At 42.0% G+C, this 24,209-nt stretch overlaps 2 protein-coding genes and 1 long non-coding RNA gene across 8 annotated transcripts in view; 2 read left to right on the top strand and 1 right to left on the bottom strand.

The window, feature by feature from the left end:
- Nucleotides 1-3,000, top strand: part of SLC12A1 (solute carrier family 12 member 1) — a 73,507-nt gene extending 70,507 nt beyond the window's left edge. For all 4 annotated transcript variants that reach the window (XM_006135065.4, XM_006135067.4, XM_006135066.4 and 1 more), the window contains 2 exons: nt 843-910; nt 2,865-3,000. In XM_006135065.4, the coding sequence (XP_006135127.2) occupies nt 843-910; nt 2,865-3,000 (204 nt within the window). The remainder of the gene's footprint in view (nt 1-842; nt 911-2,864) is intronic.
- On the bottom strand, nt 62-13,404 carry LOC142818314 (uncharacterized). Its single transcript, XR_012895755.1, has 3 exons — nt 13,292-13,404; nt 10,657-10,766; nt 62-1,279 (listed from the first exon to the last, which is right to left on the bottom strand). It is a non-coding gene; the product is annotated as an uncharacterized LOC142818314 (long non-coding RNA).
- DUT (deoxyuridine triphosphatase) lies at nt 12,806-23,735 on the top strand. 3 transcript variants are annotated; one of them, XM_075897217.1, is made up of 7 exons: nt 12,806-12,979; nt 13,753-13,885; nt 16,788-16,879; nt 19,687-19,731; nt 21,641-21,715; nt 22,816-22,886; nt 23,612-23,735. In XM_075897217.1, the coding sequence occupies exons 1-7, from the start codon at nt 12,958-12,960 to the stop codon at nt 23,666-23,668; spliced, it is 495 nt and encodes a 164-aa protein (XP_075753332.1). In that variant the 5' UTR covers nt 12,806-12,957; the 3' UTR covers nt 23,669-23,735. The 3 variants fall into 3 exon arrangements, with proteins under 3 accessions (XP_075753332.1, XP_075753331.1, XP_075753330.1); XM_075897216.1 differs by lacking the exon at nt 12,806-12,979 and adding an exon at nt 13,054-13,259; XM_075897215.1 differs by lacking the exon at nt 12,806-12,979 and having other exon boundaries at nt 13,513-13,885.
- The last annotated feature ends 474 nt before the right edge of the window (nt 23,736-24,209 follow it).

Raw genomic sequence — 24,209 nt, 5'->3', positions numbered from 1 at the left:
AGTTATTTTAAGTATTTTATTTCTTTAATAGAAATAATATACACACAATTTGCCATTCCAACAGAGTTCTCAGACACTTCAATTTAAACACAATGAATTAGATAAAACAGTAAAACAAGTCTATTAACTACAAAAAGATACATTTTAAGTGAATGTAAGTAATGAGGCACAAAATTAAGAAGTGATTGCAAGAAAAATAAAGATAAAACATTATTGGTGCTTAACTTAAACTGTGTTAAATTCAAAGCAAAATTTTCTGACAACTTGCTTTCAGCAGTTGTACTGACCAAACATCTTACGTCAGAAGCCCTTATTCCAGAGTCCAACAAACGCTTCCTCTGCTGTTTCAGGTGTAGTGAATGTGATGGGCGGTGAGAGAGAGGCCCCTCCTTTTTATAGTTTCAGTCCCTCTCTTGAAAAACATTTCCAGTTGGGTAACAGGAGACAAAACATCTATGTAGAAGGATGTTCCCTGCTTTTTCAACCCCTTTTTAGTTTCCTTTGTTTCCCTTCCTAATTGATAGCTGTTTAGTGCTTAAATGCAAATGAAGCAGAGCACACGTTCCTTTGTCAACCTCAGTTTGAAACATGTGTTAATAACACGGTACAGTGTAATCTTATAAGTTCACATGCAATGTTGCAACAAATATTTTATCGGGATGATACTAATCAGCAAATTATGAGTTTTTAAATGATACCAGAAAAGGAATACTTTGTACAAAGATTATTACAGTAGTGTGTAGAGTGTGAATAAAGGAATACATTATATCACAAGCACACAGAATAATTTCCATACCCAGGAAACTGCATTGTCTAATGGAATCTAATGTTTTTTTCCCCAGAGTTACCGTCAGGTCCGTTTGAATGAACTCTTACAGGAACACTCAAGAGCTGCTAATCTCATTGTCCTGTAAGTTGCACAATTTTAACTCAAAAAATGAATAAATTAACCTGTATATAGGGATTTTTGGAAATGACTAACAGAAGGATGTGCATTAATTCATGGAAAGTGAAAATTACTAAGATTATTTTGAGGGTTTTTGCAGGACTTGACGGAATAGAAGCCTAATGCTGGTTCTCTGAACAAAGCTGAAGCTCACCCTTAGTTAACAGTTCTTAGTAGCTTAAAATGAAATTCTACTCTGAAAGGCCATGTCTACACTACAGATAAGATTGAAGTAGACACAATCGATCTTCTGAGATTTTCATTAGTGGGTGTAGTGAAGACACATTAATTCGAACCGAGAAGGTGCTCCTGTTGATGCCAGTAGCTCTGCTTCTACGAGAAATAAAGAAAGTCAAAGGGAAGGTGTGCTCCCTTCCATTTCCCACAGCGTGGATGGCACCAAAATTCGAGTTAAGATACTTCAAATTAAGTGACGTAATTAACGTAGGTAAAGTTGTGTATCTTAATTCGAACTAATCGCCTAGTTTAGACCAGAGAAAAAAAGAACTGTATGAAAATGGCACTTTCCTGCCCAATTACTCACTGCATACTCAGAATTGTATCTGCTTACTGTAGTGCAAAAATATATTTTTAGTTCTTACAGTTAACATTATGAAGTCAACTGATACAAGAAAGAGAGAGTGAATCCCTACAGTTTATGAGAGAATGGTTAGCTAGGTTTAAGCTGCAGCAGGACTGATCTGTTTTGCCCAGGGAAAACCCAGCAAGGACAACTGAATTGCACAAGTTTTAATCAGGATATAAATTTGGATCGAATGATTTTTAGGTGAGGATCTAAGAATCAGAAGGATGTACTTTTATGGTTCAGGTTGACAATTATACAGTAATGGCAATTAGAAAAATTGCTTACTTTTGAATTTGTCAAATAGAATAATCAACAAATATGGATCCATGAAGCTATTTTTAGGAGAGCCACACTTCAAAGCAAAACCACAGTTTAAGTGCTTGAATAAACTTCAGTCACCGTTTTGTTTTAAATCTCTATGGCTCTGCTACTAACACAATCTTCTGGAGGCAGAGACTGCATTTGCAGAATATATGGACAACTGTTCTATAATGTACAAACTAGATTTCATAGGTAAACTATGATAAAAAAAATGTAGGCAGACCTTGGTTGATACAGCGCTGATGGAATGTATCATTTACAAGTTTTATATTTTCTTTCCTCTAATTCTTAGCAAACATATAACTAATCTGTGAGGGTATGTCTACACTACCCCGCTAGTTCGAACTAGCGGGGTAATGTAGGCATACCGCACTTGCAAATGAAGCCCGGGATTTGAATTTCCCAGGCTTCATTTGCATAAGCCGGGTGTCGCCATTTTTAAATCCCGGCTAGTTCGAACCCAGTGCCACGCGGCTACACGCGGTACGGAGTAGCTAGTTCGGATTAGGCTTCGAACTAGCCTAATCCGAACTAGCTACTCCGTGCCGTGTGTAGCCGCGCGGCACAGGATTCGAACTAGCCGGGATTTAAGAATGGCGGCACCCGGCTTATGCAAATGAAGCCCAGGAAATTCAAATCCCGGGCTTCATTTGCAAGTGCGGTATGCCTACATTACCCCGCTAGTTCGAATTAGCGGGGTAGTGTAGACATACCCTGATTTCTGTGACTCCAGTCCTGCAAACACTTAACTTTATATGCTTAACTTTACAAACATGAATAGCCTCATTGCTCGCATTGGGATTACTCACATTAGTAAAACGAAACATATATGTATTTCAGGATTAGGGCCCAAAAGAAACCCCATATTATAAGATTCACATTTTGAATGCTTATGCTTAGGCTGTAGATTGGTTATAGTATGCTACTCAAGATAGAACTTACTGAAAAGCATATTATCTGGGGTACTCTATACTTATAACATTAATATCATTCCTTTTTTTACTTCAACAGGAGCTTGCCTGTGGCAAGGAAAGGAGTAGTATCTGATCACCTGTATATGGCTTGGTTAGAAATTCTCTCCAAGAACCTGCCTCCAGTCTTATTGGTCAGGGGCAACCACAAAAATGTACTAACTTTTTACTCTTAGTAAAATATAAATACCTAGAATATAATGTTTGATTTCAACACAGGTATTTTTAAAGACACACCATACTAAAAGTTGAGTACTTAAGACCTAGAATTTGACTTACTGATGGAGAGTGTCCTCCAAATTATAAATATCCTATTTTTAAAAAAACCACGATGTACCACATATCTGTCACCAAAAAATTTAAAAGCTACAATTATAGAATCTAAAATGCTTTAGGTTTCACTGCTGTAGAGCTTATTAATAGCCTTTAGGGGGCAAAAAATATTAAAACAAACACTATTTTCAGAACTGTGCTGATATCACTGCCTATAGTAGGGGTGAGAAACCTTTTTTGGGTCGAGGGCCACTGACCCACAGAAAAATGAATCAGGGGCTACATGCAAGTGAGAAGCAGCAAAAAAACAAAAACAAAACCATACTCACTGACATAGCCCCCAACTGAGAAAGAGAAAGACACTACCCACATTCCCCTTACACACTAGAGCCTAGCAGGGACACAGATTAGTAGATTTTGTGTACTCCAGCCCCATGGTGCAGCAGCAAGGGGTCTAGAGCACCAGCACGAGCTCCCCAATGCTAGGGTTCCCTGAGCCTCAGGGGGGCCAGTTCTAGGCAAGACAGGGGCCACATACGGCCCCCAGGCCTGAAATTCCCCACCCCAGCCTATAGCTAGGCTTGCTAGATGATTTCACCAAAAATCCCGAACGTTGCAAAAAAATCCAAAACGGGAGACCAAACTTAGTTGAGCAAAAGAAAAAAAGGTGTGTGTGTGTGTGCTGCGTCTTTAAGAATCTCCTCACTCCCCCACACCAGATGCAGCAGGGGAAGATTGTCCCTGCCAATCTTCTGTACAAAAGAAACAGAAAATGCCGGACATTTTACATGTCTGGTATTTTCTGTTTTTTTTTTACTGGACGGGGCCAGAAAAAATGGTCTGTCCAGGCAAAAACCGGACACTGGAAATCCTACCTATAGCAATGCACAAAAATGACAATAAAGTAGACCCATATTGACAATATCTCTAAAGTTTCACTGCATTTGACTAAAAATTATAATTTAATTTGGTATACACACACACACACACACACACACACACAGACATACACGTATCTCTTAAAATTCTATTTAAGCTATGTTCCAAATTATATCATTTCTCAAATTACAGACTATATAAAAATGTATTATGGCTAAACACACGTCTCTTTGAAAGTATACATCTCTTTAAGATTCCTACCAGTTACTCATAAGGCATTATTTACAAGCAGTTTCTGAATAACTAGCTGACAAACAGAAAAGTTAGTTTTATGGAAAATTAGTTTCTAAATGATAATAGCTGATCATGAATTTTCAGACTATTGTATGGAACCAAATTAAATGTATAATTGAAATAATCACATATGATTATGAAACAGATTTCAAAGTTAATAAAATACTAAAGTAACATTCTGTTAAGATTTGTTATGGACATTGTGGTTTCCCCAAATGTATAATCTCACATGATTTAGAGAATCTTATTTTATACTGATTTGGTAAATTGCAAAACAAATTATAATAAAATAAACTTAACATTTACTCTTTAGTTGAACGTGTTAATTTTTCTGGCAAAAGAGATTATTCCTTTAAATGCTGGGCGTTCTAAAGAACATTTGTTAAACATTTTAACTTGAAATAAATAATTGAAGTCCACGAAACTATCTGTGTGCAATGTTTTTTCTGTAATATATTCAGGAATATTTCAATAGTAGATTACCTCCTGCATTATCCTTAAAATAGGCTATTTTATTTCTATTAGAGAGAGAACATATGTATAATTAATATTTTTAAATGAAAGGCTTGTCATGAAAACACTGAAAGACAGGAAAAAACAGTGGTGTTCTGCAGGGATCTGCCTTGGGACGACTATTAAGCTTTTCATAAATGTTCTTGAAAAGGGGGTAAACAGTGAAACAAAATTTGCAGATGATACAAAATTACTCAAAATAGCTAAATCCAAAGATGAATGCAAAGAGTTACAAAGGGATCTCATAAAATTCAGTCAACAAGGGCAGATGGAATTCAATGTTGATAAGTGCAAAATAATGCACATAGAAAAATATAATACCAACTATACATACAAGAATAATGGGGTCTAAAACAGCTGTTATCATTCAGGAAAGAAATATTGGAATCATTGTGGACAGTTCCCTGAAAACATCTGTTCAATGTGCAGTGGTACTCTAAAAGCTAACAAAATATTGGGAATCATTAGGAAAGGAATAGATAATAAGTTAGAAAATTAGGGATATAAAATCCCATTTAATTGGCTGGAGTGGACCCCCACCCACCTAGGCTGGATGGCGTGGCCTCTGCCTATGATGTACCTGGGCTCACTGTGGATAGGGGTTGCTTCAGGTGGTCAGAGCATCCCCTACCTGTGACAAACCAGGGTCTTCAGTGGGTGGGGAGCTGCTCCAGCTCCTACCAGTTAACCAGAATCAGTAAGCATCACCCATTAAAGATGATGTTTACCGATTAACCTTTCACATCCTTACAGAAAATATCATATTACCTCTGTATGAAGTCATGGTATGTCCACATCTTGAAATACTGAATGCGGATCTGATTACCCCATCTAAAAAAAGTATATTGTCCAGTTCTGGGCACCACATTTCAAGAAAGATGTGGAGAAATTGGAGAAGGTCCAGAGAAGAGCAACAAGAATGAGAAGATGACCTATGAAGGAAGACTGAAAGAATTGGGCTTGTTTAGTTCGGAAAAGAGAAGACTGAGAGGGGACATGATAGCAGTTTTCAGGAATCTAAAAAGGTGTCACAAGGAGAAGGGAGAAAAATTGTTCTTCTTAGTCTCTGAGGATAGGACAAGAAGCAATGGGCTTAAACTGCAGCAAGGGAGGTTTAGGTTGGACATTGGGAAAAACTTCCTAATTGTCAGGGTGGTGAAACACTGGAATAAGTTGCCTAGGGAGGTTGTGGAATCTCCATCTCTGAAGATATTTAAGAGCAGGTTAGATAGACATCTGTCAGGGATGGTCTAGATCAGGGGTGTCCAAACTTTTTTCAAAGAGGGCCAGATTTGATGAAGTGAACATGCATGAGGGCCGACCATTTTGCCTGACATTCTTTGAACCATTAAAATTAAATGCAAATTAACTATTTTATGCAAAGTTTATTGCAAACAGCATACTTTTCATTTCGTCACATGGATGACAAATCTAAACAGGTGTTTAATCACTCTGCCTTTCATATCTGAAGGCCAGATGAAAAAAAAATCCAAGAAGCTGAAATATATGTCAGGAACATTGTAAAGTACATTACATATTATTGGTAATAAAGGTTGTCTGTCAACTTTTAAGTTAAAAAAATATGAACAGGAACATAACACCAAGTATACATGTTGTGTCCAAATATATTTATAACTGATTTAGACCAACTGACATTAACTGAGATTTTACAATGTATTCATCTCAATACATATGGATTCGTTGGGGGCCATAAAAGATAGATATTGCCAAACTACCTGTGGGGCCGTATTAAACCGGAACACGGGCCGCAATTGGCCCGCGGGCCGCACTTTGGACATGCCTGGTCTAGATGGTACTGGGTCCTGCCTCTCGAGGTCCCTTCCCATTCTAGTGTTCTATGATTCTATGGAAATGCCTAAATTACAATAGGGTTTCAATAAGGACAAAGTAATTTTAGAGGGTGGGTCCATCAATGGCTACTAGCCTGGATGGGAAGGAATGGTGTTGCCTTTTAATTTCCTATTTTTAACCAGAAAGGGAAATGTTTATTGATAGGACTTATTTAGGCATTTGTAATTCTCACCTGGGTTTTCCAGCTGACATGTTACTATGTGATTAAATAATAATCAAAGACCTAGCTTTTATATAACGCTTTTCATCTTTAGCTCTCAAAGAACTTTAAAGTAAAGCATAGCGCGGTACCTAAGGTTACCCAATGGGCCAGTGGCAGAGCTAGTTCCAATCCAGTGGTCTTTGCACTTGGCCACATGGTTGCTATATGATTCTGATGTTCTCCTGCCCTGCTCTGTACATTTTGTTACAGTGGACTGGGGACAATGTTGTACTTTGAAATGTTTGCAGTATATATTTGCTAACAGAGCTAGTGAGAGATATTTCATCTGTGGTCTATGTCCCAGTTTCATAATATGTTGGTTACAGTAATTTTATGTACAGTAATTCCTCATTTAACACTATAGATGCGTTTCTGAAAATGTTCGTGCTAAGCAAAAACATGCTATGTAGGGTCAATTTTCCCATTAAAAATAATGGAAAAGGTGGTGGGGGCAAAGTCAATTTTTTCTTGGTGCTCGGTCATCAATGTCAACATTAGATATCTAGCAACATAAGATACCTAGCAACACAAGTCGCTGCAGTTTGTTAAAACACAAAGATAAACACGTGAGTGAACAGAGGAGCACTGTGACCACGTGCATTCATCCGCTCCTGTATATTACTACTGTTTTCACCAACTTATACTGCCGCAAGGCTCCAGGGACAAGGGTCTCAGAGAGGCCAATACACACCTGAGGAATGTGTCTGGGATCTGCAAACCAGCCAATATCATGACTGCTGACTTGGGATACAGGGATAGGTCACTGGGCCATGTGACCTGCTCCAGCTTGGAAGATATCAGGGATGGATATAAAAAGCTATGAGGCAGACTCCATCTTGCCTTCAATTCTGCTACTTATTCCAGATGCGAGGAACAGTGAGCTGGGAAGAATCGTGGGCCCATCCTGACATAGGATGTACACCAGAGACTTTTAAGATTTTTTTTTAAGTTTATAACATCTCTGCTAAGAGCCTGCATCGAGAACTTGGTGATTCCATGTATGTAGATGTAAGCCAGGGGCCTGAGGGACTGCTTGAAATGTGGCCAGCTGAAGTTGTTCAGCCCTGCAAGACAATTAACTGTTGATATGTAAATACAGCTCATACTGAGATGGGGAAGGAATCCGGGGTGTGGTTATGTAGATACAATTCAGCCAAGGCTGATGGAGGATCAGTTGTTAGAATGGAATGTGATGTATGTAATGAATTTGGGCTGTTGTGGGGTCACAAACCATGCTACCCCTAAATGTGGGAACTGTAAAATATGATACCAGTGCTTGCAAGAGAGACACCATTGTAAGGGGTCTCAGATGAACAAGCCTCCCCCTTCCAGAGTTGAGTGAACTGAGTTGGGGGAAAAGGGCTTGAGCCAGCCTGCTTCATGCCTGCCATTGTGAGCTGTAAGACTGGCTCAACCTGTTTCTCTTCTCTACCCCTATTCTAAGGATAGATCTAAAGCAGACTCCATCAGGAGTCTTTTTGCTATTCCAGTGGAAGCTGGAATCTTTTGCCAGCCTAGGTGGTGGCTAAGGAGTTGAAATCACTAAGAACTGAAGTCATTGGTTTGGCCTGGAGCCAGACCCACAGCAACCAACAAGACTGCTGGAGGGAGCGACTGGCGGGTGGCTGGTAGGAGCAGTGGCAGGCAGGCAGCCAGCAGAGTGGCTGGTGGGAACGACCACCAGGTAGCCGGTAGAAGCAGCAACAGGCGGCTAGCGGAGCAGCTAGTGGGAGTGATCATCGGGCAGCCTGTGGAGCAGATGGTGGGAGCGACTGGCAGGCGGACAGTAGGGGGCTGGCAGGAACAACCAGCCAGAAGGAGCAGCACACAAGTGGCATCACATCAGGCTCTATGAGGGGAAGTCATCAGGGTGATGTGTCTGGGTCCGCACTGACTGGACAGAACTATAAGTGGGGCATTTGAAGTGGGGTACGGAGAAAGTTTGGGTATGTAAATGGGACCCTTACATTGTAGGATTGGTGAGCTTGAGAAGCAAGGGACATTGCTCAATCCATTTGAGCTGGGGTGGTTACTCACGGGTTGGTTATGAACTCTGGTTATAGTATTTTCCCAAGCTAATGCCATGTGACTTCTCTCTCTCTTTCATTAAAAGTTCTTTTCTACGCTCAGACTCTGTGCTTGCGAGTGGGGAAGAATTGCCTCTCAGAGGCGCTGGCGGGGGGGGGGTGAATTTCCCAGGCTACTGGGTGGGGACTCGAGCCGATTGTGTGTGAGATGGACGAAAAGGGACCCCTAGATATTGAACCCGGCTTTGGCTGCTGCCGGTACTACCTGGTAGAAGGGTTACATAATGTATTCCCCTTAACAATTTTACTTTCATGCTTTTCTTTTTTATTAATAAACCTTTAGATTTTAGATTCTAACGGATTTGCTCAGTGTGATCTTGTGGATAAGATTCAAAGTGTAAATTGACCAGGGATTTGTAGCTGGTTCTTTGGGACCGGAAAGACCCATTCGGGGTAGGTGGGATTGGGTTCTATAACCCCTCACCTGTACGTTAGGCCTGCGGCTGATTGTGGCACAGGGAGAACTACGGTGCCTGAGGGGTTTTGCTCGGTGTGACCAGTTTGTGACCTGTTTGGGAAGGTCTGTGGTCTGGGGCTGTGAAGAGCCCTTGTTTTGAGGAATTCGCCCTGAGCAGACACCCTCAGTGGTGCCCAGACCCAGCCCAGTCCATCACAACATACCACCAGCTAGCAACTTGCTGGATATTACTTTGGTTAGGTAGTCTGAGCAGTGCGTTGAGGTGGAACCCTCGCTCTCATTATTCACCCACTTCAATCAGGCTTCCTCACCCATATTCCAGGCTCATCCACTTCACCCCTTTTAAATTAGACCCCTTCACAGTCTGACCAGTCCTGCCCCCTCACCCTCTCGGTTTTTGGATATTAATGTTTCATTTTCTGGACATTAATTTCAGCCCTTCCCCAGATCCTATCTCATATGGAGAAAAGCTCAGATACTCCAGAAGGAGCAGGGTTCCCCAGATTACAGAATACACATAGGGCAGGAAAAAGAGATCTCAAAAGCATACCTCTCTCACCAACAGATGTTAGTCCAATGAAAGATATTATCTCATCTAACTTGTCTCTATAGTAATTTTAACTATTTAGAAATGACACTTGAAACAAAAAAACACTATGCAAGCATGCAAGCATTTTACTTCTGGGCCAAAACAAATATTCTGAGCACAATATTTTAAAATTCTGCAAAATATTGTATATTTCTTTGTCAAAATATAATACAATCAAAGAAGTTTCAATTATTTTGGTAATTTATTCCAAAATACATGTAAGCAGGAATGTCTGAAAATAGAGACAACAAAGATTCAGGAAATGTTTTTTTGACAAATAGGTTCCTTAATAGACATATCCAAACACAACTGTGAGTAATAATTCATTTAAATAACAATACAGAAACTGCATTCTTCAGAAGCAATGCAAAGGCTTGGGGTGGTTGGGGTAAAAGAGAAGCTGAGAGAGAGGGAAGTAATTACTAGGAAGGAGCGTGGAAGTAAACCTGGAGGATTGTTAGGTATGAGTTGGAGAAATTGTTTTTCTTGGGGGAGACAGAGAGATTGTTAGGAAATTGGGAAATCTCCCCTGTACAGACCCTGGCTAACCCCTAGTTTTTCAGTCTTCTCAGGCACATCAGCCCCATTATCCCATGTGTCCCTGCATCACCACGCCCATTCAGCTCTTGCCACAGTCTGTCTCTCCCAAAAGCCAATGATCAGCCCCTTTTGCCCCTCCGCTCCCCATATCCTGTGCCTCCTCACCTGGCCTGCATGCAAGAGACTGTGAGGAATGCTGCTTCTCCAGAGCTGGCTGCTCTCTTTTCTGGCATCACAGCAACCAATGGTGGGTGAAAGGTGTAACTGCAGTGCTTCTGCAGAAAAAAGCAATTTGTAGAGAACACCACTTCTGCATGTGTGCAGTGGCACAAAACATCCCCCGGGAGTAGCATTTCCCTTTTTTTCTTATGGTATGAAAGGGAGGACTGGTATATATTCATTTTAGAAAATACCTAATTAGACCAAGATTTTATTTTTGTTCCTTTTATAATCTGAGACTCCATAAACTGGAAAGTGTATGCACACTTCTACAATATTCATTTACTTTGTGAACTTACCACTTTCCCTGTGTTCTTTCACTTTCACATGATTTTAAGGTTTTACATGAAGCATAAGGCTTGAAAGGACTGTAAAGCCATCTAGTCTAACCCCCCTGCCAAGATGCAGTATTTGTTGTGTCCAAACCATTCAACACACTTGTTAGCCTTATTTTAAAAATCTCAAGTAAAGATTTTCTCACAACCTTTCTAAGCAGTCTGTTCCATTGCCCTCCTGTTCTTACAGTTAGGAAGTATTTCCTGCTATATTTTCTCTCTTTTCATTGACCCTTTGGTGAAGACTTCAAAATGAGGGACAGACTATTTATAAAATAGTCCATTGCTGTGTTAATTAAAGGGTGTTATTCTACCCTGTATATACAGGTTTGTCTGTGAAAGCAATCAATTGGGGTTTGCTACAGGAAAACCCAGATTGCTAATTTTCTATGTAGATGTAATAGAAGATTTACCCAGCATTGCTCAGGTCCTTAACTCAATTAATTTTTGTTTTCTGAAAAATAAAAAGTATATGCTTCATTTAAATCATTAAATCAGGGTGCAGCTTGAGATGAGGGGTTCAGCTCCCGGTGAGAGAGGACAACACCAGCCCCCTCTCACCATAGCAGCTTGGGGTCAGGTGGGAAACACCTCTTCATGGATGTTACAGCTCCAACAGGTACAGCTGGAGGAGGGGTGCATGTTCTCTGGCTGGGACAGGTCCAGATATGTCTGCCCCCTGCAATCTCCAGCTAGAGTGAGGAATGCACCAAACTGCACTTTTCCCTTGCTCCCTGATGCAGGGGAACAGCCAGCAATGTCACCATATGAATGGGGGGGAGGGTGTTCAGCCACCCCCTGCCCTCCCTAAAGGACACCTGAGGTGGGAGGCTTGAGACTGAGGCAGTCCAGGGAGCTGGGTACCCCAGCCAGCCCATTTCACCTGCCTGGTGATACTGACCCTTTTCTATACAATTTCATGAGATGCAAGCCCATTGCAGGCATATCCCATTTTCTTGGCACAACCAAACCCATATCTTACTTTTAAGTTATGATAAAAAGCTGTGGTGGTCTTAGCTCTTACCATTTAGGAATTCTTGAACAGACAGACATTCTCAAATATATACTAGACTTTGCTTTTTTCCAGGGGTGTGCATGTGAGTAAGAGAGACTAAATTCACTAACCATTTTGGTCAATTTCACAGTCATAGGATTTTTTAAACAATACATTTCATTATTTCAGATACTTAAATCTGAAATTTTGTGGAGTCCTAAATCAAAACAAAGTTGGGGGAGGGGAGGGTCACAAGATTATTGTATGGAGCCTTAAGTATTGCTATCCTTACTTCTACACAGCTGCTGGCTGCAGTATTTCCTTCAGGGCTGCACAGCTAGAGAGGAGCGGCTGCTGGCCTCCTCATGAAAATCAATTTTTCACTGATCATATTTGTTCCTTACAGGTTGGATTTGGAAGTTGCTATGGATGGGGGGTGGGTTTTGCCTTCATCTGACACCGAATACTTTGTTTCATAATCACTTTTAACAACATTCTACAAGTATGTAAAGTAGAAGTGACAGTGTGATGGGGAAGGTCTTCTGTCCTGATTCTGTCACGCTAGTGTAGTGACGAGATGCTCTTGTGGATAAGGGGCTTGACTAGGACTCACGTCCAAATGGTGTAATTCCTGCTTCTACCACAGCTCTCTCCTTACTTAATGTCTCCATTTCAGAGACTGGGAGCTGAAACAAAGCTCCTACCTGGGCTACCTATTCCCACTTTCAGCTATTGTTTTGATCCCAGTGTTAGATACGGCGGGAGCTTGACTACCTCTCCTCTGAAACGCTGTACCTCTCGGTTGCCCTGTCAGGCAAGGGGACCGGCTCGGCGGGAGCTACCGACAGATCCAAGCATCCCCGCTACCTGCTGTAGCACCCTGAGTTTTCCTGGACGGCTCCCACCTCCCTCTAGCTGATGAGTGAGGACCGCGGCCGAGGTGATGATGCCTCGGGGGGCGGGCACCGAGCGGAAGGCGCAAGTCTGGCTCCCCACGAACTGGGACCCTTTGCAGGCAGCGCCCCGCGAGCCGCCAATGGCTGCACTGGCCGGTGACGACCGGGGCGGCTGCGTGCGCCAGGCGAGGCCTACAGCCAGGCAGCCCAGCCTCCGCGGCTGCTGAGCAGCCAATGCCGCTCTCCCCCGAGCTGCAACAGCAGCAGCGGGCGCCATGCTGGCCAAACGCCTCCCTCGGCAGCTCCTGTCCCTCTGCCTTCACAGTAAGGGGAGCGCGGGGCCGCGCCGTTATTACCCCTGAGCCGCGCGGCCATAATCCAGAGGGGCTGCACGGCGGGCCGGGGGAAGGGCTCTGGTGCTGCCGGGCCGGGGGGGGGGCGGTTTTGCAAGGCGGCGGGGAAGCGTGGCAGAGCTCCAGGGGCGGGGAGCTTTGCAGGCCTCCGGCGCTATCCGACTAGCTGCTGAGGGCGTCCCTGAGGCGCTTCCCGCCTGGGCCCCAGCCCCTGAGCGGGGTGCCTGACTGGCAGAGCCTCGCTCCAGCAACACCACCGCCAGCAGGCTCGGGGGATCTGGGCGGGGCGTAGGAGAGCCCATTCTCGGCCGCTGAGGGGGAGGGGCAGCGGCAGCTTGGCCTCAGGGGCCGGGGCGTGGTAACGGTTCGAATGGCGCGGGCGGGAAACACTAGCCCCGCCCCTTCATTCCGCGCTGTCTCCTGTCCTGTCTCGGCCGCTCTCCTCATGCCGTGCTCCGGAGCAGACCCCGCCGTGTCCCCCAGCAAGCGGCTCAAGGCCTCGGAGCCCGACCTGCGGCTCCGCTTCGCCAAGCTCTCCGAGCACGCGTGTGCGCCTTCCCGGGGCTCGGCCCGCGCAGCTGGCTACGACCTGTACAGGTGAGAGGCGGCCCCCGCCGAGCCCTGCCCGCCAGCCCGCCCTTCCTGCTCCCCCGCCCGGGGCCATGGCCCCATAGCCCCGAGGCCGCGCCCGTTGAGCTGGGTATCGGGCGAGTGGCCGCCATGCGCCCGGCGGAGCCCGCCACAGTCTCCCGCCAATGGCCGGGTCTCCGCTGGCCCACAGAGCCCCTTGCCGAGCGGCGCTAGGGTCTGTGCGTGGGCTCGCTGGTCTGGGAGCGTGGCGCTGCGTTCTGCGGACTCGGGAAGGAGCCCCTCACATCGCGGGAAGTGTCTCTACAGGGTGTTGCACGCTGCAGCTGCAAGCTTGTGTGGAGACAAGACCTTCCTGTCATCACTTCTACAGGCCCCTCATTTCCTCTTTCCACTCGTGCAGCAGCTCCCATCTGCCCCCTGACCCAGGTCACCCTGCCTTTCGAACCCTCTCAGTGGCTTCCTAGGCTCTTCCTCTTGCCTAACTCTCTGCTTGTCGCTCTTCCCCCTTCCTTTGTCCGGCTACCTCTTGTATCTCCTACACTGCTGCGTTTGGAAAAGACTTCCTAATGCATCCACAGCCTTCGCTTCCCTCTTCCACGTGCTTGAACGCCAATTCTTCCACAAGAGTACATGTTCTAACAGGTACCAGCAAGATGAGGTTACTGCTACCAGCCTTTTGCTAAATCCTGTAACTTAGATTAGTGCAATTTATCACACTCTGCCAAGGCCAAATATCTGCATCAAATTTTGCATAAGTGAGAGTGAAAGAACCTCAGACTAATTTTGTGATGGGTTGGGGAACCCAAACTAATTTTAATGTATGTAGTTATGAATTCCTGTATTTTGTCATTAATAACATACATAGTATGTTATGTCAGACCTAAGGTCCATCTAGCTCAATATTCTGTCTGACTGATTAATGCTAGGTGAACCAGAGGGAATGAACAGACCAGGCAATCATTAAGTGATCCATGGCTGTCACCTGTTCACAACTGCTGAGAGTCTAGGGCTGTGGACACCAACAGGTCGATCACAAGGCCTTGACCAGTTGATTGTGAGGTGTCCTGCCCGCGGGGGGGGGCCCCCCCATTTCCCCACTACCTACCTCAAGTGAAAATGGAGGTAGTGTCAGCTTCCCAGAGATGGACAGAAGTCCTGCAACTTAGCTCCACTTCCAGCGATTCGGGGGGGAGAATCCTGGGAGGAGGCAGATGCAGGGTACCCTCTGCCTCCACTCCCCTCCCCACCCCCTGTCCCCACTGCCCAGTTCTCTCTCTCCAGCCTCAGAACTCCCCGCTCCCCTGTCCCCAGCTACAGAACTGTCCCCATTCCCATCCCCACTCTCTGAACTCTGTCCTCATACCCCTGTCCCGAGCCACAGAACTCTGTCCCCACTGGCACCCTGGCCCCTGCCAAAGCACCCGCTAGCACCCTTCCCCAGTACTATGTCCCCTGTTCCCACCAACACAGTTGGGGCCACATTAGTGAAGCTGGGGGGGGGGGATTGGAGGAGGGTTTTTTTGCATCTCTGCATCTCACTTGTGTGGCCCAAACTGACTTTCTTGGGTCAGTGACCCCTGACTCAAGACAGGTTCCCTGCCCTTCTCAGAAATAAAGACAATGCAGAAACTTTGTTTGACACAGTATTTTATTTAAAAATGAAGCCTGGCCAACAAACCCCAAATTGGGGCCAAGCCCCCATCTGGCCACAGCATCATAACACTCCTGCACTCCCCTTTTCCCCCAGACCCTACATCAGAGCCTATCATACACTGGAACCCCCTGCCCTGAGCCCCTCAATACTCCAACCCAAATTCCTGAACCCTCACATCCAGAAGTCTGTGGCTTGCTTAGTACCCTAACCCTACATCTGACCTCAACACTGCCTGGCCTGGCGCCCTCTCTCCAAGCCAGTGTCCCCTTATCCACCTTCTCCTGCATCCAGATTTCCTCCCAGAGCTTGCACCTCTCACCCCTTCCCAAACTCAAATCCCTCATTTCTACCCCAGAGCCTACACATCCTGTCTCAACCCAGCAAGGTTACGGCTAGACTGCAGGAGTTTTTCAGGATTCTGGAGATATCCCAGAAAAATGCTTCTGCATCCAGGGATGCATTTGTTGAGCAAACATGATCTTTCGATCACCTCTGTATTCCTCTTTCCACAAGGAATAAGGGGGCTTCCAAAAAAGGGGGGTTTTCTGACATTTGGTCCAGTCTAGATAGGCCAAATGTTGGAAAAACCTCTTCCTACAGAAGAATTGGGAGAAAAAAAATCAGCAGTATAAGGGTTAGGGATAGCAAATGATGTAGAGGAGGAGAATAGAGAGGGCGGGGCTTCAAGGAAGGGGCGGTAGATCTTTGCTTGTTCTGTCATTTAAAAAGTGATCTTGAGTGTGAAAAGGTTGGAGACCACTGGTCTAGGGACAACATTCTTGCCCATCCTGGCTAACAGCCACTGATAGACCTATCCTCCATGAATTTATCTAGCTCTCTTTTGAACCCTGTTGTAATCTTGCCCTTCTCAACATCCTCTAGCATGGATTTCCACAGGTTAACTGTGTTGTGTGAAGAAGTACTTCCTTTTTTTGTTTTAAACCTGCTACCTATTAATTTCATTTGGTAACCCCCTGTTCTTATGTTATGGGAACAAGTAAATAACTCTTTCATATCCTCCCTTAATTGTCTCTCTCTTTCAAGCTGAAGAGTCCCAGTTTTATTAATCCCTCCTAATATGGCAGCAGTTCTATACCCGTAATAACATTTGTTGCCCCTTTTTTTAAATTCTTTCCAATGCCATGATACCTTTTTTTGAGATAAAGCGACTATGCAGTATTCAAGATATGGGATAGTCTCTCATTTTCTATCTCAAGTTACAAAGAAGAAAATACATTTGTTTGCTTTATTTAGTGCCTATGACTATGTGATTCCTGCAATGGAAAAGGCCATAGTGAAAACTGATATTCAGATCTCCCTCCCTTCTGGATGTTATGGCAGAATAGGTAAGTTAGCAGACTTCTATGAAACAATTCACTTGTCATCATGGCTTGTCTTGAGACTTAAGTCTCCATGCAGAAATTGCACCATTTAACTGTGTCTGTTTCTATATGTATTTAGTTAAATGGATGCCATTCTTATTCAAGGATGTTCTTAAACCAGTTCGAGTGGCTGCACAAGAGGATTGTACCCATTAACAGGGCTCGCCAAACCGTGACGAGCCCCACTCGCCAGCCACGCTGTCCGGTGATCTGTGCATGCGCAGATCGTTCTGCGCATGCGCAGATCGCCCGAACCCGGCTCTTCTGGGTTACAATCTACTTGCCACAGGCGAGTAGATTGTATTATTTGTCGAGCCCTGCCCATTAAAGTAAAATCTTCATAGAAGTGATTGTGGCTAAATGGTATAGTTCCTCTGTATAGACTAAATACTACTGGACTCATTTTAAATTAGCTCGGGCCTGGTACCCTAGTTAAATAAGCTGCTTACTCATTTACCACATCTTTTGGAGAACTGGAGGATGATTCATAATAAACTTCATAAAATATTTTGCTAAGAAAAATGTTATATAGCTAATTTGTGTTAATCTAGAACCTCCATATTTTTTTTCTATGTAGTGCCTAGTGATGTGTAGCATTACACACCTGCTGGGCCAGTTACACAAGACTGAAAATGATGTAAAATGGGAGGGGTCACAAAATACCTTTCAAATACTGTATTTGGTTAAAAATAAAATATTTTAAATCTCAATATTGAAAAATAAATAAAAATACAGTACTACTTAATTTGCACACCTTAATGGAAATAACTTGGATTGCTTTTGGTAGGCATGATACATTAATTGGTATTATTCAGGTTATTACTGGAACATAAGCACTTTCAGAATTCCCTTAGATTCCTCACCAAGTTATAGACATAGAAAACTTGTATAATCTAACATAGCTATTTCTTCAGCAAGGTGGTAGGATAAATGTTTATGTTTTTAAATATTTGAGTTGCTTTGAGTTATAAGTACTTCAGTAATGGTTGCCTCATCACACAAACTTTTATAGTTGACACTAGTGGTAGTTCTTCCCGGTAACAATTGAGGTATTTCCTTAGGCTTGTCCTACTGTTTTTCATTCTTTATAGAATCATAGAGCTGGAAGAGATCTTAGAAGGCCATCAGATCCAGCTCCTTGCCCAAGGCAGGACCAATTCCAATTAAATCAACCCAGACAGGGTTTTGTCAAGCCGGACTTAAACACCTCTAGGGATGAAGACTCCACTACTTCCCTAGGTTACCCATTCCAGTGCTTCACCACCCTAGTGAAATAGTTTTTCCTAATATTCAATCTGGACCTCTCCCACCACAACTTGAGACCATTGTTCTGCCTTCCATCACTACTGTGAACAGCCTTTTTCCAGCCTCATTGGAACCTTCCTTCAGGAAGTTGAAGGCTGCTATCAAATTCCCCCTTCATTCTTCTCTTCTGCAGACTAAATAGACCCAACTCCCTCAGCTTCTCCTCGTAGGTCATATGCTCCAGCCCCCTAATCATTTTGGTTGCCCTCCGCTGGACCCTCTTCAATGCATCCACATCTTTCCTGTTATTGGGGGCCCAGAACTGGACACAATACTCCAGATGTGGCCTCACCAGAGCCAAGTAAAGAGGAATAATCACATCTCCAGATCGACTGGCAATGTTTGTCTTAATGCAACCTAATATGCCATTAGCCTTCTTGGCTACAAGGGCACACTGTTGACTCATGTCCAGCTTTTCATCCACTGTAATCCCCAGGTCCTTTTCTACAAAACTGCTACTTAACCAATTGGTCCCCAGCCTGTAACAATGCTTGAGATTCTTCCATCCCGAGTGTAGGACTCTACACTTGTCCTTGTTGAACCTCATCAGATTTCTTGTGGCCCAGTCCTCCAATTTGTCTAAATCACTCTGGACTCTATCCCTGCCCTCTAGCATGTCTACCTCTCCCCCTAGCTTAGTGTCATCCGCAAACTTATTGAGGGTGCAATCCATCCCTTATCAATATAATTATTTTGTGCACATATTACGTAGATTTATAAGTAGTAAAGGGCAGCGTATACTGTGGTCAAATGTGCAATGACATCAAAAACTCCAGCAGCCATCTCAATCAGAAAATGACTACTTAGTGTTTCTAACACAGCTTAATAAATCCTCTAAGAAGAGCGATGGTACCTTTCTTTCATACTGAGTCAATTAAAAAACTTATTGGAAAATGGGTGAAACTTGAAATGGGGCTTAAATCTTACCTAGTAAATGAGCAAAGCAGCCTAAAGTAAAGCTTTAGCAACATTTATAATAAGAACTGTCAATTAACATGTGTTACTAGATTGCAGGCTATACCAGAATTGCAGTTTTAAGTGAACTAGGTATATTATTTTGTGTAAATAAGAATACATTTGCTCTATAGCTGACTTCTGTGGTTGATTACCATGGAATGTGTTTAAATAAGAAGGGCCAAGGATTAATATCCGTGTCCATACTCTGAAAAGCCATCTAGTAGTGTTTCAAGATAAACATGTTTCAGATAGTTTAAACTATCACACACCCAATTCATTTAATTTGCAATCTCACTATAGCCTTTAACTATTGATTTTTGTAACTTTCTGCAGCTATATAATGACGCTGTAAATTTCATAGGAGTACATGTAGGTTTTGAAATGCAGTAGGACAGTTTTTGGTGGTGGGATTTACTAGTTTTTGGTAACCTATTGTACATACAATGCATACTAAAATTCATTTTCAGCAAGTTTTCTTCAATGTTGAAAAATGTTTTTGATTTTTCTAGCCCCACGTTCTGGATTAGCTGCAAAACACTTCATAGATGTTGGTGGTAAGATGTTTATATTCCTTATACAATCTCTATATGACTTTTTTCTGTCAGATTGATACTAAAACTATAAAATGACAACTACAGATTCATTAATAATATTACTTTTAAGGGTTTCATTAAAATAAATGGAAATGGTGATTTAAGATTTTTCAATCATATACTCATCCCAGTAACTAAGTTCCCAAACTATTTTGGACTGAAGTTTGCTTAAGGCTTGCAGTTTCTTACCATTCTTCCAGATCGATTCGGATTGATAGAAGGGAAGTTTAGTCATATTTTCAGGCTCCAATAAATTCATAATTCTGTTCTAATCTGTGTATTGATTTTTTTTTCCAGATGAAGAAAATAGTAAACAAGTGGTATTCTCTCTAAAGTAATGCATGATATAGCCAGTGTGGAATGGGCCAAATGCCTGTCTAACAAGCATTCGTCAACCAAATGATAACAATAGAACTAAATACAACATATTTCCCTGTATCTCTCAAGTTTAAATAAAGCACAGGACCAAATTCAACTCTGTAATGAGCCCATTTACATTAGGGTTGAATTTAGATCTTTTCATAACCTCCTCCTGCAGTTCAATTGTTTACTGTAGGTAAATGCTAGGAATGACTCTAGTAATTCTCCTAGTATTTTTTTCTTGTTCTGCATGATCCAGGCTTTCTAAAAGGGCTTGCTACTTTGCACTTTCAGCTAACTACTGATTTTCTTTTATATCTGAAGTCCCTATTTGTTTTTTTTATTAAAACTAATTGTTCTATTCTTTCCTACTTATTTTTCTGCCCATAACTTTAAAACAAAACTATAAACATCTCAGAATTTTAGACCTAATTTTAAATGCCCTAAGTTAGTCATCCTTTTATTACTGTTTTTAGTACTTCCATGTTCTTTTATTAATTCAGTGCTTTTGATGCTTTGGCAGTAGTCTTAATCACACTATTTAGCGATAAATTATAATAGTCAAAATGTTGGCTGTTTTGGACAAGCGCAGTTTCGAAACGGAAACTGTGACTTAGCCACGGTTCTGCCGACAGTGGGGTGATTTTTTGACAGATCCCATATTCAAAAAATGAGGAGTACAGGAGCTGTCGAAAAATCACCCCACTGTTGGCAGAACCGCGGCTAAGCCGTGGTTTCAGTTTCGAAAGGGCGCTTGTTCAAAACAGCGTCCGAATGTGATTATGCAAAGGAAGTGCAGGATATTTAAATGCCTGCTTCATTTGCACTTCCGATGTGTCTAATTTACATCCCTATGCTGACAGAGGGGTGCACTTTAGACACGGCATAAGTGATGTTGTAAAACTAAGTAATAGTCCAGAAATTTAGGTCATATTTAAAAGCCATTTAGATATTATGTTCACATACTCAGTGTAGTAGGGCCTAACAAATTTCAGAGCCTAAATCCCATCAACTTCCAATGGGATTTATGCTCTTAAATCAATTATGTACTGCTATACTGAGTGCAGAAATACCTTTAAATATCTGGACCATAGTGCTTTGTGGTAAATAGTAAAAGCTTATTTGTGTGCACCATATACACTCAATCATCCTACCACATTGCTTCCATTCAAAAAATGCTCTGAATTAGCTGATGTTCTATTTAAAGAAGAATTTCAGCAAGGCTAATTAGATTTTTATTTTCATATATTACAACCAGGCTACCTTTTCCATGCCAGTGTTCATAGATACTAATGTGGTGGGGTCTTTTTAGTTTATAATCATTGCAATTTAGACTTGCATTAGGATATTCCAATAATTTTAATATCAACTCTAAGTATATCCATACATACGCTAATGTGCTGAAGTGTAACTACTGATTTAAATTAATATTTCATGACTTTTTCATCCTTGATATTCATATATTTCTGGCATTTTTAGATGCAACTTTTAATTACTCCCTTTATTACAGCTGGAGTCATTGATGAGGATTACAGAGGAAATGTTGGTGTTGTACTTTTTAATTTCGGCAAACAAGATTTTGAAGGTAAGTGTTAGATTGGGGAAATCTGTATTTAAGGTTGCAATCAGCCGTCTAAACTTGTTAGTATTCCTTAACAAAAACTAAAGCCCTTAATTGTTAACTCAAGGTTACGTGCATATGCTTTCCTGTTCAACCAGTAATGTATAGAAAATCAAATCCTTGTCCACACCTTACAACATGCAACCATGAAGTCTTCTACTCCCAATATAACAGTGACATGGATAGACTTTGTAGCTCCAGCCCTAAGCTACCAGCTCTGAACTGGGGCAATTTTTTCATCAGGCAAATTTCCCTATGGCTCTCCAAAAGAGGAATCCCAGTCTGCTGCATCTAACTGTGACCATAGTTTGGAATGATGAAGACGTTTCTAGAACTGGGAGGGGAGGGGAGAGGAGAGGAGAGATTTTACCGTCATCTATTGTGTCTTCCCTCTCCATACACACACAGATACTCACCTCTCCAATGCTTTACTGTCCTACTTCCCCGTGTCAGAGTCCGTGGGGATTATTATTGTTTAGCTAGAGAAAAGTAAAGGAAGGTGAGGAAAACATGGTTGCATTTCCAAAAGGGAGTACTTAATGCATAGTCTACAAAAGTTAAATCTGTTTCTTGAAAACTTGCATTTCTGAAATTACTAGACATGTTAAAGTATAGCCGATTAACCATTTAACCGATAAGCTGATGCTTATCGGTTAATGGTCTTGGTTAAACTCAGCAAGCTCCCAGGGAGGAGGCTTTGCTGCTGCAGAGTAGCCGCCTCCCCAGGAGCTAGGCTAGGGGCCCCACTCCCAGGGAGACTTGGCTGCACAGATAACTATGTAACCACTGAGATTTTCAGCCATTGCACAGTTACCCTACTATACAGTTTAATATCCCTAGAAGTTACTCAACTAAATTTGTTAGTATTGAGAAGTTGAGTGCACTTTAGTCTTGCTTAAAGTGCAAATTTCTGTACATAATCTAAATTCAAATCGCTGTAGATGATTGCCTACATTAAATTTGAAATTTAATGTTAATGATAATGTTTTATGGGCGTGTTAAATATGGAGATTGATGTTAAATTGGACTTGTTGCTTTAAAAAAAAATTAACTTCTCTCTCAAGTTAAAAAGGGGGACAGAATTGCCCAGCTAATCTGTGAACGCATCTTCTATCCTGAGCTGGAAGAAGTTCAAGTAAGTTACTGGAATGAAACATTTGCATTTATTCTATGACTGTACAGGAAGAGTTGTATTTGATCTCAAATTCAGAGAACAAGTTAACTTTTGGAAAAGCAATTTACTTCCATTGCTGTCTGTAACATGTAAGTTACCATTGTTTAAAATAAAACTGCAGATATTTTCCTTTAACACTTAATTGTAAGACATTACAAGTCTGTTGGAGAGGCAGATGATGTGAAGAATTTAAAATCTGATTTGTAATTCTTTTACTTAAACTTTGGGATTTACTAGAAATTTAGGATGGTGTCACAAATTACAGAACTCTAAGCAGACAGCAACATATTAACAACTATTGCAATTGACCATGTCAGTACAGGAGACGAAATGGGGCATTAATCCTACCCTGAACAACCAATTCAAAGAAATAAGATGAAGAAAAGGTTGATGCATTTTTCTTGGAGATGAGCTATTAGTTTTAAACTACTGAAAATAGCACACTGACACACCTTTAAAATATTTTTACAATGTCTTACATGTCCAAAATAGTCTGTTCTGTTGACTCCTGAATGTTAGTCTAAAAACTTGTAGCTTATTTATGCATTTAGTGCAGAAAAGGTCTGTTCTACAAAATAAAACACTTTTTTTCTCTCTAATGGAAGATGAAGCATACAAAAAACCAAATGGGTATACGTTACAAGTATAAGTTATTAGAAAGTTAACCTTATTAATCTCTCTTTCAGGCTCTAGATGATACTGTACGTGGCACTGGCGGCTTCGGTTCCACTGGTCAGAATTGAAGAGAGATGTTAGATGTAATTAATTGTTGTTGTATTTGGATTTTGATTAAAGGTTTTTTTTGTAAAATGTCTTTGAAGAATTGTTTCAAAGGGGGATTGGGATTTTAGGATCTGGGAGAGTAAGGGACTTTAACTCAAGCATTGTATGAGCATCTACACATCTCTCCCTTTTGCCCACTTCCAAACTGATAGCAAGTGATGTTGAACAATGTGTTGGTTTGCAGTACAGAGAAATCTGCACAAGATATTTGACACAAGTTAACGTCTTGGATCCTGCATTAGTGTGTCTATTGTATTGGAAATTTACTGGTGCTATTAAATTGTCACCTGTGTTCAAGATAGCTTTTTTTTTAATAGTTTCAGATAAATATTCCTTTGAAACAAAAGTATGTGAGGCTACCTTGCAATAGAGTGAAGAAAAACAAAATTGTTTTAAAGTGAGTTGTCTTACACTCTAATACTATATAGATTAATAGAAAAAATTAGTATTCAGCAATCAGTACTTCTGCAGTCTTAAGTCTACCTTTCCAATAAAAGTTTG

This window comes from Pelodiscus sinensis, chromosome 14 (genome assembly GCF_049634645.1).
Source record: "Pelodiscus sinensis isolate JC-2024 chromosome 14, ASM4963464v1, whole genome shotgun sequence".
In the NCBI taxonomy this organism is placed as follows: Eukaryota; Metazoa; Chordata; order Testudines; family Trionychidae; genus Pelodiscus; species Pelodiscus sinensis.
Note: the sequence above shows the minus strand (reverse complement) of the source record. Positions and strands in the feature narration are given on the sequence as shown.

Bases quoted from the DNA above. Each gene is read 5' to 3' on its own strand.
- DUT (XM_075897215.1), top strand. From the start codon at position 13,659: ATGGCGCGGGCGGGAAACACTAGCCCCGCCCCTTCATTCCGCGCTGTC. The intron at 16,880-19,686 runs GTAAGTTAGCAG...TGATTTTTCTAG, and splicing joins TGGATGTTATGGCAGAATAG to CCCCACGTTCTGGATTAGCT. The intron at 19,732-21,640 runs GTAAGATGTTTA...CCTTTATTACAG, and splicing joins ACACTTCATAGATGTTGGTG to CTGGAGTCATTGATGAGGAT.